Raw genomic sequence first — 14,209 nt, forward strand, 5'->3', positions numbered from 1 at the left:
TATAACAGATCTTTATATAAGCATTCTAAGGTTCAAACCAACTGAATCTATGGAACAATTTCTTATGAATTACCACTCCTGTTTTACACATGTTTATTTTTATGGTTTGGTACTAACATTAGGGCCCTTAAGAATTACAACTGTCAGCACCAGTATAAATAATACAAATAGTAATGATAGCTAAGATTTATGGAGAACTTAACACATAATAGCTCTACTCTAATTGTTTTGCATATAATACCTATTTTAATCCTCTCTATACCCCTAATTAGCTAGGTATTATTATCACAAATGGAGAAACAGAGCCTCACAATAGTTGGCTAGTAATTGGCCAGGATTTGAGGTCAAGTGGGTTGACCCCAGAGCCTATGTTTTTAGGAAAACAAAGATAAGAAAACATTTTATTATGGGAAATTTGAAATATAAAGAATAGACAGAATAGCATAATATTCCTGTGTACCCATTATTCATTTTCAACAGTTACCACCTCGTGGCCAGTTTTATTTCATTAGATCCCCAGCTGCGCATGTTATCAATGTATGCCTCTCAGCTCTAAATTCACTCTCCTCTCCTTTACTAGTTGGCGCAATGTTAGACCTTGTCAGCAGAGGGTCTTGGAGAAACCCTGGAAGAAGAAAGGGCTTCAGTTTCTGGTTCCAGTGTTTTCTTCTTGCTCTTATGCTGTGGCTGCCAGAGGGTAGCTTTCTCACCAGCTGGCAGCTTCTCTGCGGGCTCTGTTTAAGAGACATTGTAGTACACACCGTGTAGTGGGTCTCCCAGGGGCATCTTAGTAGTAAGTTTTGCTGGGATGCCAGTGGGTGGCTTTCCAGCTAATTTTACTGGCACCCCAGCGAGGAGGTTTCCAGAAACTTTTCCTGGCATGCCAGCTGGCATGTTTCCTATTTGCCAGCCTTGACCTGTGATGCCTCAGTGAGCTTTTCTGCCATCCAGTGGGCAACAGCCACATCCTCTCCAAAGTCTGAAGTTCAGCCTCGGGTGAACAAGGTTGGAAGATAGAGGCCCTCTTCCAAGTTTACCTTTATTTTACTACTCTACCTCTGCCCTACAGTAAGTGGCTATTCCCTACATCTGCTATTTCAGGATTCTTTTTTTTTTTTTTTTTTTTTTAAGATTTTATTTATTTACTTGACAGAGAGAAAGATAGTGAGAGCAGGAACACAAGCAGGGGGAGCGGGAGAGGGAGAAGCAGGCTTCCCGCCAAGCAGGGAGCCCGATGTGGGGCTCAATCCCAGGATCCCAGGATCATGACCTGAGCCGAAGGCAGACACTTAACAACTGAGCCACCCAGGTGCCCCACTATTTCAGTATTCTTTAGAGGTCTCTTTATCTCTCTTAGTAGTTCATATTCTACTACTAATTAATAATTCCATATGATAAAATCTCTCTGTTCAAATTGCTGATGTGGTTTCTACCTTCTGACTAGACCTAGTCTGCCATAGAAAAGGTATTATTATCAGGAGTAGGGTGGATATGCAAATTGCATGTGATAAATTCACTCTTAATATTCTGGTCACTCTGAGCCTTTATATTTCCTCTTCCACATCATGCCAGGGAAGCTGTGCCATTTCCACTTTGTTAAATGTAGGCCACCACTGAGTCCAGGTTTCATGCATCCAAGCAAGTAAGCTGAGATACTTCCAGCTATATGAACTAACACATTATATCCAGAATTTCTAGTAAGTGTACCCATATTAGTGAATTTGGTCCGCTCTCATTTGTAATTTCTTCTTGAGCGAGGGGTCTTGGTTTATTTTTGAATTAAAGTCTTAGCATCAACTGCAAACATTTTGGAAACAAAGATAATAACTAGGGCAGCATCTTCTCATCTCTAAATTCTATAAAAACCAAATTGAAGGCCTGGTTTTCTAGGGGAACAGTCAGCAGTTTGTGATTGGGTGCACATCACTTTCTTCACCATCTCAGCTATAATACCAAGGGGACTGTCTCTTCCCCATTGTCTTTTCTTGCCTCCTTTGTTGTAGATAAGAATTGACCCTAAAAGTGTAAGTATTTCTGATCTTTCTTTTCTTTTCTATTGATCTATGTGTCTGTTTTTGTGCCAGTACCCCACTGTTTTGATTACTACAGCTTTGTAGTATATCTTGAAATCTCGGATTGTGATGCCTCCAGCTTTGTTCCTCTTTTTCAAGAGTGATTTGGCTATTCGGAGTCTCTTGTGGTTCCATGCAAATTCTAGTATTATTTGTTCTGGTTCTGTGAAAAATATTGTTGGTATTTTGATAGAGATTGCATTAAATCTATAGATTGCTTTGGGTAGTATGGACATTGCTTGGGTAACCTTTTTCATATGCAGTTTGAAAAAATGTTCTTTAGCTAATTTTGATAATCCCTCCTGGGGGTTGCTATCTTAGCAGTACATATTGAAAATCATTGATTAAGTCCAATTCCTTCATATACAATGCATGCATATTTAGAATAAATGTAGATATTTTAAATTAAACAATGTACATCACAGACTAAAATACACATACAGCCTGTTGAGAAAAAACAAACAAACTGTTCAACTTTGAGTAAGTTCCACTCCTGCTATTACAAGCCAGTAACATGTTGTGACCACAACAGCCAGTCTTTTTAAAACATGAGTGAGTTCTTATGGTTTTAAGCTATCCTATGTTATCATTCCCTCCAGTAGTTTCCTATCTCACTCAGCCTACAAGACCCTGTATGATCTAACCTCTGCCAGTCCATCCAGCCTTATTTTCTGTGGCTCTCTCTCCCTGGTTCCCTGTGCTGGAGCTGATTTAGCTGGCCTCACCATTTTTTTTAACATATCAGACTTATTTCATGGCTTTTGCCTTTGGTCTTTCCCCTGTTCTTGAAGGCTCTACTCTTATCTTTATGTGAGTGTTTCTCACTCTCCATTTAGATCTCAGCTCGGAAAGATCTTACCTGATAACTGCATCTAAATCTTCACACACACACACACACCCCCCCCCCCCCGCACACAGTCTATCCAAGTATCCTGTTTTAGTCATGGTATGTATCACTAAAAACACTTATTTACATTGTTTGTTGATTCTCTTCTCCATTACCACTGGGGCAGAGTTGCCGTCATACCTTTGTATCTCTGGAGAGGAGAGCAACTATGCCTGGTACATAATAGCCTTGAAGTTGTATGTATTTTGTTACTGAAAGAAATAAGTATACAGTGAAATGAAAAAGTTCAAGGAGAGGGTTCTGAAAAGCTTTCCCAGATTGGAATGGGGTTGGGGGGCTGGTTAATAAGCTCTTCTCTGGTCATTTTTTGATAACCTAAGAAGACTCATTTTTAAAATGTTTAAATGACAGGAAAGAGGCACACTACTGAATTGTGTATGAATACAAAATACACACACACACACACACATAACTAATAGAGACTAAGGAGACAAAATTGGTAATACTGAAACTAATTTTCTCTTTTTCTCTAATACCTGGACTTGTATGTTCACTTCTACATTTTTTCTAAAATGGGGACTAAATTTGTTACCTTATAAAGGCACAGACTCTTTGTATATTGTCATGTATGGTCTGCAAGGACTATCTGCATCAGAATCCCATTAAAGTGCTTGTTAATGCAGATCCCTGTGCCCTGTTTGGAATTGGGACTCAGGAATCTGCTGGTTGTAGCAAGTTCAGCAAGTAAATGTTTTGCACTCTAAAACTTTAGAATCCACACTTCTAGACCCACTCTTGAGGCATGTAGACTCCATTTCTCATGCCACCTTTAAATTAAAAACTACACATATTACTTGGGCATTAAAATAGGAGTTTATTTTTCTCTAGTAAATTACTGTATCTCCCTTATTCTTTTCCTTTCTTAGCCTCTATTAAAAACCAAAGTGGTAACTTCTACTTGGACTCTTTATGATTTTCATAATCTTGCTATATACATGCTTAGAAACCCACAACAGATTTTGGTTACAATGAAGGAGAATTTTCTCTGCCAAATAAATGGTAGGCTTAATGTTACTATATTGTTAGTATTTTGTTATAATAGTAATAGTGTATTGTTACTATTGTTTCTCTTTAATCTCTGCTTTGGTCTTTTTCATTCTGTGATACCCACACTATTCCAAGTCAGTGTCTCATCACTCTGCTTTATTGTGAGGGAAAGACATAGCTCCAGGAATGATGGTTACTATTAGTCAGCTTATTGAAGGGTGTGTCTCTGGAGGAAGCATTATGGTTGCTAGTTTGGAAGGGTTAACACAGGTTACCATTGCAAGGAGAGTATAACAACAGGACTGACTTTCTTCACTCATATGTATTTCATTTCATTTAAATCAAATTTTAGAAAGCACAAGGGAAAGAGTACTAATGTGCAATCTATAACTATTGCTTCAACTTGGCTTCTTTCTGTAGAAGTGTATTATTGTCTTTCATGCCCCAACTCACTAGTCATGACAGACTGTATTGCTGTTAAGACCATAACTTTTGTAATTCATTGCTTTTGTAATTTATTGCTGCTTTTTCTATATTTTGTTCTTTATTTTATCTGTCAGTGAATCCTGTTGAAATGTTCCTATGTAACTTTGGATTATACTCAGTCTTGCTCTATCATGTCAGTATTTCTCCTTTTTAGTCTTCCTATTGGCGAGTTTTAACTTTTCCATTGTTATATAGATATTTAGTCATAATTCATCTAATGATTTTTCCTCCTTTGTATCCACTACTATTGTCTATTCTTTTTTTTTTAAGATTTATTTATTTAGGGGCGCCTGGGTGGCTCAGTCGTTAAACATCTGCCTTCGGGGGCGCCTGGGTGGCTCAGTTGGTTAAGCGACTGCCTGCGGCTCAGGTCATGATCCTGGAGTCCCGGGATTGAGTCCCGCATTGGGCTCCCTGCTCGGCAGGGAGTCTGCTTTTCCCTCTGACCCTCCTCCCTTTCATGCTATCTGTCTCTCATTCTCTCTCTCTCAAATAAATAAATAAAATCTTAAAAAAAGCATCTGCCTTCGGCTCAGGTCCTGATCCCCGAGCCCCGCATCGGGCTCCCTGCTCTGCGGGGAGCCTGCTTCTCCCTCTCCCACTCCCCCTGCTTGTGTTCCCTCTCTCGCTGTGCCTCTCTCTGTCAAATAAATAAATAAAATCTTAAAAAAAAAAAAAGATTTATTTATTTATTTATGTAAGAGTGGGGGAGGGGCAGAGGGCGAGAGAGACTCTCCAGCAGACTTTCCACTGAGTGCGGAGCCCCTCTTGGGCCTCTATCTCACAACCCTGAGATCATGACCTGAGCTGAAGACAAGATTCAGAGGCTAAACCGACTGAGCCACCCAGGCACCTCTACTATTGTCTGTTATTTAAACACAAAAGTTTTTTTTAATGTGACCTAATGTCACTTTCTACCAATTTTGGGTTTTCTTTTTCCTGTAGAGCCTTTAATGTTCCAATTAATATCTCTCTTTATCGTATTTTCTATCTTTTCTGAAGTGAAATATAAAAATTAAATTCATTGCTAAAGCAGCCCTTAAGTCTTTTGCTACTTATTTTATCTTCTCTCCAATACTTATTACATATGGATTTTTTTGCTTTCATATTAGTCATTTGTCTACTCTACCACCACCTGCACTAGAATGTAAGTTTCTTGAAGGCAAGGACTCTATCTTAGATATCTTGTTGTCCAGCATCTAGAAGGTGTGTTTGGCACGTTATATATAAATAATTGGTTATTGACTCACTATCCACATAAAAAAGAAGACTACAGCTAAATATAGAACTTAAATGTCTGTAGCCCTTATCGTAATTGGAATTATCATTTTGTAAATTGCTCTTTTTAATCTGCCATACGTTTTGAAGCATGGCAGTCATATGAATAGATATACATATATACTATGTCAATGTTTCTAATGTTCTGTACATGACACAGCCTGTACTTTTCATTGGAGAATTCCGATCATATAAATTAATTGGATCTGATTGTTGAATAACTACCCTTACAACATGTGACTTTTCTCTTTTTTCTAAAATGACATTTTGAGATGGAAATATCACTTGAAAATTAAAAGAGCATACCTCTTACTGAACTTTGAATTTTTCCAAAAATAAAGTCTTGCTAAAAACTTGTCTTTATCCAGAAACCAAGGAAGAAAGCTATGGAAAGTTCTAGCAACAGTGATAGTGATTCGGGCACATCATCAGACACCTCAAGTGAAGGCATTAGTAGTAGTGATTCAGATGATCTAGAGGAAGATGAAGAAGAAGAAGATCAAAGTATTGAAGAAAGTGAAGATGATGATTCTGATTCAGAGAGAGAAGCACAACATAAGAGTAACAACCAGGTATAAATAGTTTATTGGCAGTATCCACACATTCTTCCTATTTAGGAATTAACTGGTTTATCTTGACTCTCAAAGTCTATAAAGTTTAAAGTTAATCATGTCTTTAGTTCTTAACATTTGCCCAAGAAAGGAGATGGAGAAACATTTTTATTTTTTTTTTAAAGATTTTATTTATTTATTTGAGAGAGAGAGAATGAGAGAAAGCACATGAGAGGGGTTAGGGTCAGAGAGAGAAGCAGACTCCCCGCCGAGCAGGGAGCCCGATGTGGGACTTGATCCCGGGACTCCAGGACCATGACCTGAGCTGAAGGCAGTCGCTTAACCAACTGAGCCACCCAGGCGCCCTGGAGAAACATTTTTAAAGGGACATTTGGTATATTTTCTAGTGAGCTTTATGTAACTATCATAACTAATTAGCACTTTTTAAAGTACCCTTTTTTCTCCCAGTTTTACTGCATGACATTCTTTGTTTTAATAGATACTGAGAAGTCGTCTTTTTATTTTTATTTACAGGTGCTATTACATGGCATTTCAGACCCAAAAGCAGATGGACAGAAAGCAACTGAAAAAGCCCAGGAAAAAAGAATACACCAGCCATTACCTCTTGTGTCTGAATCCCAGACTCACTCATCATTCCAATCCCAGCAGAAGCAGCCTCAGGTTTTGTCACAGCAGCTTCCATTTATTTTCCAAAGCTCTCAGGCAAAGGAGGAATCTGTGAACAAACACACAAGTGTAATACAGTCTACGGGATTGGTGTCCAATGTGAAACCTTTATCTTTGGTAAATCAAGCCAAAAAGGAAACTTACATGAAACTCATAGTTCCTTCTCCTGATGTACTTAAAGCAGGGAATAAAAATACCTCTGAAGAATCTAGTCCTTTGACCAGTGAAATGCGATCCAAACGGGTAAGTGAAAAATTACTTATAGAAGAATTTCATTATTAGAGAAAGAGCTTTCATATTGTCTTATAATATGCAAGTTTAAATTAAATTCTACTCTTATTTCCATACTTTATTAGTTACCAGGAAGAGAATATGCACATGAGAAAGCTAGATTTCTCTGATTTTATAGTTACATATACATCGCTTAATATATTTTTGGCAACACAATCGTGTCATTTTTTTTTCCTGAGGTATAATGATTTAGTAGTAAGGGGAGACATATGTTTGAATAAGATATACTCCACAATTATTTTTGTTTAAGATCAATGTCCTTTTTTTTCTAATATCAATATATTCTTTTTTAAAGAAATAAACTTGAATAGTTTACTTCTGTAATCCTGTCAATTACAAGCATAAAAATCCTTTATGAAGAATTATTTTCCTTTGCCATTTTTTAAAAGAATTTTTTTAAGATGTTTTATTTATATTAGAGAGAATGTGTGGGGGTAGAGGCAAAGGGAGAGAATCTCCAGCAGACTTCCCGCTGAGTGGGGAGCATGGAGCCCGACTCCAGGCTCAGTCTCACAACTCATGAGATCATGACCTAAGCTGAAACCAGGAGTCAGACATTCAACCGAGTCACCCAAGTGCCCCCCCCACTTTTTTGAAGAATTTTTTTTAAAGATTTATTTGTTTTAGAGAGAGAGTAACTTTGCCATTTTTAACAAATTATATGAAATACAAAATATTTTGAATAATTTTATTTATACAAATACCAGAACCACTAATCAGAGAATTTTTTCTTCTTTATTTTCTTGCTATTGATTTTATATCACTACATAGTCTACATTCATATGTCTAGTAGAATTCTAATAATTAAATGACCAATGCCTTTTTTTTCCCTAAAGATTTTACTTGTTTATTTGAGAGAAAGAGAGAGAGAAAGGTGGGGCATGAGCAGAGGGAGAGCATGAGCAGGGGGAGAGGCAGAGGCAGACTCCCTGCTGAGCAGGGAGCCCGATGTGGGACTCGATCCCAGGACCCAGGGATCATGACCTGAGCCGAAGGCAGACGCTTACCTGACTGAGCCACCCAGGTGTCCCTGACCAATGCCTTTTATTCTAGAACCAATCTAGAGTAGAGAAAATATATTATGTTTGAACACAATATTCTGTCTTTTGATTACAAAAATTATCATTAGGCCTCCTAATCATTAGATAATTCTTGTACAGCTCCTGCTGTTTGCCAGCTATTGTTTTAAGTGCTGAAAATGCATTTACTCATTGAACACTAACATCTGTAAGTGCTACTAATATTATAATGCCCATTTACAGACAATCAAATTGAGATTCATGAAACTTAAATAATTCCCCCAAGATCACACTGCTAGTTAGTAATAGAGTTAGAATTCATATCTGGGCAGTATAGCACTAGAATCCTTGTTCTTAAACACTGTGATATGCTGCCTTTCTTTCTTAAAAAAGTTACAGTGTCCTTGTCCATTAAATCTTATTTTACTGTGAAGAATTTAAGAACAGGGTCAAAGTAAAAAAGACTTGGATAAATCGGGCTTTTTTGAGAATCTAAATGAGTAGTTCACAAGCCTAAGTATACACTAGAATCACTTGGAAAACTTAAAAAAAAAAAAAAAAAAAGAATAACACCTCAGAACAATGAAATCAGGATCTCTTGTGCTGAGACCAAGGTATTGCATATATCAAAACTTCCAGGGGCGCCTGGGTGGCTCAGTCGTTAAGCGTCTGCCTTTGGCTCAGGTCATGATCCCAGGGTCCTGGGATGGAGCCCCGCATCGAGCCCCGCATCGAGCCCCGCATCGAGCCCCACATTGGGTTCCCTGCTCTGCGGGAAGCCTGCTTCTCCGTCTCCCGCTCCCCCTGCTTGTGTTCCCTCTCTCGCTGTCTCTCTCTCTGTCAAATAAATAAATAAAATCTTAAAAAAAAAAAAAAAAAAAGCTTCCAAATGGGTAGCCAGATTTGAGAATCCCTGATCTACATGGAGTGACCAATGGTATTATACCATGCATACGATAACTTGTAGTGCACTGCTCAGTCATAAGGAGGTATTATTATTGGCATCACATTATTGACTCTCCATGAGTCAATTAAGCAAACTAAAAATTACATTGTTTGAGTTATTTTAATTTTTCATTAATGTATATTCCACTTTAAGATAGATTATAGAGCGTATCAAGAGTTATTTGCATTTTGAAAGGTTTCTTGATTTTTCAGTTTCTTAAATATTTCTTATTAAAAGAATTTTATATGACTGCCTATTAGAAAGTCACTTATTGAACACTTGCTTAATAAATGTAACCAACCTAGTCTTCCTATACATTTGATCTTATGTGATTCTTACAAAATTATGTGAGGTAAAGAAACTAAGGCTTAGAGAGATTAAGTCACTTGCTAACATCATAGAACAAGTAAAGAGTAGAAGGATTTTAAACCAAGGTCATTCTTACATCAAAGCCCATGATTAAGATGAAATAATTTGGTGTTTCTAAAATGATAATGGTAGTTCATGGGAAATATTTTATGTGAGTGGATCTTCACATTAGACTCAACTCCAAATGACTTTATCTACTTTTCATTGGTACCTAGTATTGAGTTAAAGGGTATTTTATAAATATTTTTCTTACATCAGCTCTCTTTCTTTATATGATAGTCTAACATATAGAATTTTGCTTTATTCTTATGAAAGTCTCTATTTCATGTTACCTGCCATGTATCTGTTTCCTCCACTAGTCTGATTTTTTTTAGTATTATTTAATCATTGGTTCTTTCCATACACGTATAGTATAGACATTTAATTCAAATCAATACACATTAATTGGATCTATATAACAGTAGTGAATTTTCTTTATCAAGTTTTGCCTAGAGGATTTTTTGTGTAGACTGAGAGACTCAGTAAGGGCTGGGAACAAGAACTTGGAGGTAGGACAGAGTTTCAAACCTGTCTTTCCATACTCTTGTCATCCAAGTGTCTATCTTAGAACAGCAAGACATTTGCTTCTGTGCAGTTCTCAATTTTCTCCCCTCTTCCTTTTTATGTACCACCCCCAATATCAAAAAGCACAACATATTTGCCTTAAAAGAGTAACAGCTACTACTCTTAGATAAAATAGTGATCTTTGGTTATTTTTGAAAACCTTCAGGTGTCAATATAGGGGAAGTGGGTCTTTAGAATTATGGAGTGAGAAGCAATTTCAGAAAATTAAAACATAAAACTAAAGGGCGAGGTTTTGTTTTCATGACTGTTTTGATCCTATGTATTTAGAAGGAAAATTTACTACCTGTAAAAAAAAAGTACAAAATGATTATATGACATAATTTTGTTCTAAGAAATGAAAATACGCTAAATTTTTCTGCTGAAAACTTAAATCAGTATATATTAAATATGAAGGTAAGTACATTATATACATATACTTACATGTAATACGTAATATTTCTATATTATATAAATATTAAGTAAAATTAAGTATGTTAATGTATTTTATATAAGAATTTTGCCATAAAATTCTTTTTAAAAGGTAAATACAATTATTTAGTATAATTTTCCATATTTTATTCACTGAATAAATACTAATTAAGTACTTTCTTTTTGTGAAGCATTGCCTTAGGTATGACAGTCTTTGTTTACAAAGTGAAGTGTTACAGTAAAGATATTAAATAAGATAAAGCAGTTTATTAGGAATTGCGTACTGCTTATTAGTACTGCTCCTTTAAAAGATTTAATACGTCATTCTATATTGCATTCCATCTGCATTTATACTTCCGAAACGCCCACCGCAAATTTTTGCCGACTAGAGTGTTCAGAGCCCAGATCCAAGCTGACAGCACTGCTGATTTTAATTTTAAGGCAACCATTTTCATTACAGATTTTACCTTCTGAAATTTAACTGTATTTCTAGTAACTTAAAATATTTTAATCATTCCACTTAAGTATTTCATGTATTAATTATATATATTTAATAAAGTTTATACGATTTTATTCTTTTTAAGAAGATTCTGAGAGCCAAATAATTTTTTGTTTCTATTTACAGACGTAAGTTCTATGGCTTAGTGGTTTACAGATCAGTTTTTTCCAAAAGTATAATTTTTCCAAACTGTTGTATTACACGCTTTCTAATGCTCATGTGCTAAAGGCACTCTAAGGTAGATCCCACAGACTGTTGAGCCGGAAATGCCAACAGCTTCATATCATGTCTGCCACAGGTAGCATAGGGTAACAGACAGGAGGGAAAGGAGTTCAAAGGAGAGAGACGACGAGTGCTTCTGGCTGGAACACACCTGGAAGACTTCTTGGGTGGGATTGTGAAGAAGGAACAAGATTTCATGAGCTTGAGATTTCTAAGAGGAGGACGTTTCACACAGAGAAAATGATTGTAGGGTGCCTGGGTGGCTCAGATGGTTAAGCGTCTGCCTTCGGCTCAGGTCATGATCTCAGGGTCCTGGGATCGAGTCCCGCATCAGGCTCCCTGCTCCTTGGGAGCCTGCTTCTCCCTCTGCCCCTCTCTCTCTCTCTCTGTCTCTCATGAATAAATAAATAAAATCTTTAAAAAAAAAAAATGATTGTAGCAAAATGTGGAGGTAGTGAAAGTATGACATGCACAGGGCATGGCGAATAGTCCAGTTTGACTAGAACGTTCTATTAGTGCCTACTTGAAAAGTCATTTGAGGATCAAAATTAAGTGTTTAGGCTTTATAAAGTTGCCAATGACAAAGGAGACACTAAAGCTTTTAACCAAGGAGCTAAACAAGGTATTAGGCTGTAGTTTAAGTAGTAGAGGCTGTAAATTAAGATAAAATTGGCAGTGGCATATAGCATATATTGGGAGTTGTGTGGGAAGAAAGGGTGGTATGGCTTAAGTTTGAGCAATATTTTAAGGAAAGAATCCAAAAGACATAGGGATACGGCTGACTTGGAAGAGAGAAAAGTAAAAGATGTTTTTAGAGTTTCAGATTTAGATTATCAAGACAGTGGGAGCAATAATAATGAGAGAGGGGCAGTCAGGAAACCTATATTTTGAGGGGAGAAAGACTAATTGAATTTTAAACATATTATGTCTAGCCAAGATTCAGCAACCAACTAGTCATCACTGCCACTAATTTTAAGCACTTGTAGATCATGATTTAAATTTGTATACGAGCAGCTGTTGTCAGATACGGGAGGCAAATAGAAGTAATCTTTGTTTTTATGGTACATTGTTGTTTTGTTTTTTAACTTATGTTTCAACAGGAACAATATAAACAGACATTCCCAGCGCAGTTAAAGAAACAAGAGTCATCCAAGAGCTTGAAGAAGGTTATTGCAGCTTTGTCAAATCCAAAAGCAACCTCTAGTTCACCAGCACATCCAAAACAAACAGTAGAGAACAGCCACCCTAATCCATTCTTGACAAATGCACTTTTAGGTAATCACCAACCAAATGGAGTTATTCAAAGTGTCATTCAAGAAGCTCCTCTGGCACTTACTACCAAAACTAAAATGCAGAGTAAGATTAATGAAAACATTGCTACTGCAAGTAGCAGCCCTTTTTCCTCACCTGTACATTTGAGTACAAGTGGGAGAAGGACCACTGGCAATCAGACAACCGTGCTACCCTCTGCCTCTCCCATAGTGCATCCTCAAGGGAAGGAAAAAGCGGTTAGCAATAATGTAAACACAGTAAAAATACAGCACCACCCTCACCCTGCAAAATCTCTAGTGGAACAGTTTAGGGGAACAGATTCAGACATTCCCAGTAGTAAAGATTCTGAAGATTCAAACGAGGATGAAGAAGAAGATGACGAGGAAGAAGATGAGGAAGATGATGAAGATGATGAATCTGATGACAGCCAATCAGGTTATTTTCTATTTTTAAATTTGAAGTATTTATCTAAATGCTGTGTGGACCAAAACAGTTAAAGGAGGTTCTTAGTTCGCAGACAGAGTCTTTGTCATTCACTGTGTTTCACGCAGCTATGTGCCTGTCCATAGTGAGCTGGTAAAATATTGGAGTGATTGAAATTAGAAATCCTAAGTTAAATTAAATAAATTCTTTATTATTCATTTAACATTAAACGAATAAAAACTTTAAGTGAAAATAGATGATGCATAAATTAAGAAATAACTTCACAAATTTGCTTAATTTTCATTTAATTCATGACCATTTATTTGTCCTTTCTTTTTCATTTCTTCTGCTACTTATTTGAATGTGTCAGTAGATATTTTGAATGAAGGAGGTAAAATTGTAGTCAGTCATTTAGAAAGCACCAGAAACCTAAATCCCTATGAATGTCCATTAGCAACACAGAACTTACTTAATCAAGTAGAGTGCTCCTTGATTTTTTTTGATTTGCTTTCTAGTTTTGCTTTTTTTTTTAGACTTCTTTCCATTTTTCTTCCCCTTAACTCTCCTCATTGTTCCACAGAAGATTGAAAGCATAAAGGATAAGATAATTTAAATTTTATATACAAAGGTGAAATACATATTATAAAAATATTTGGATTTGTTACTGGTCAGCCACAAGTCCAATGGTAAATTTTCTAGCTGCCAATATGAATAGGAAAACATAGTCAGTTATACATCTTAAAGCGTCTAAGGTAGAAACAACCTACTTGCTCAGGGTAAGAACAATTTTCCTGATAATATTTTTTCCTGGGATTCCCATAAATACAACTTTGCATGATCGAGTATGAATATCGTTATGAATAACTTTCAAAGGCAATTTTTATAACAAATTTCAACATAGGCAGATGGTACTACACAAAACGTGATTCCACAAAAATTGTTATTCTGGGAACGTTTAAAATACATTCCAAGTATCAGGCCTGTGTTTATCGAGTTTAATCCAGGAATAAAAAATACCTGTTGTAAGAAGAGATGCATTTATAGGACGACATTCCTAGACCAAACTTAAATTATTAAACCATTAAATGTTCCCACATAATTATTTATGTAACCTGGTCTTTTGTGAAGCCTGAGAAGCCTGATGAGGTCTTGCATCTAAATAAAATAA

The 14,209-nt window shown here is 36.5% G+C and overlaps 1 protein-coding gene across 14 annotated transcripts in view; it reads left to right on the forward strand.

The window, feature by feature from the left end:
• The window catches only part of BAZ2B (bromodomain adjacent to zinc finger domain 2B), a 386,499-nt gene that overhangs the window by 277,843 nt on the left and 94,447 nt on the right, over positions 1–14,209 (forward strand). For all 14 annotated transcript variants that reach the window (XM_035007948.1, XM_035007952.1, XM_035007958.1 and 11 more), the window contains 3 exons: positions 6,099–6,302; positions 6,816–7,211; positions 12,447–13,053. In XM_035007948.1, coding sequence (XP_034863839.1) covers positions 6,099–6,302; positions 6,816–7,211; positions 12,447–13,053 — 1,207 coding nt within the window. The remainder of the gene's footprint in view (positions 1–6,098; positions 6,303–6,815; positions 7,212–12,446; positions 13,054–14,209) is intronic.

Source organism: Mirounga leonina, unplaced genomic scaffold (genome assembly GCF_011800145.1).
Source record: "Mirounga leonina isolate KUSES-001 unplaced genomic scaffold, KU_Mleo_1.0 Mir_151, whole genome shotgun sequence".
NCBI classification, from domain to species: domain Eukaryota; kingdom Metazoa; phylum Chordata; class Mammalia; order Carnivora; family Phocidae; genus Mirounga; species Mirounga leonina.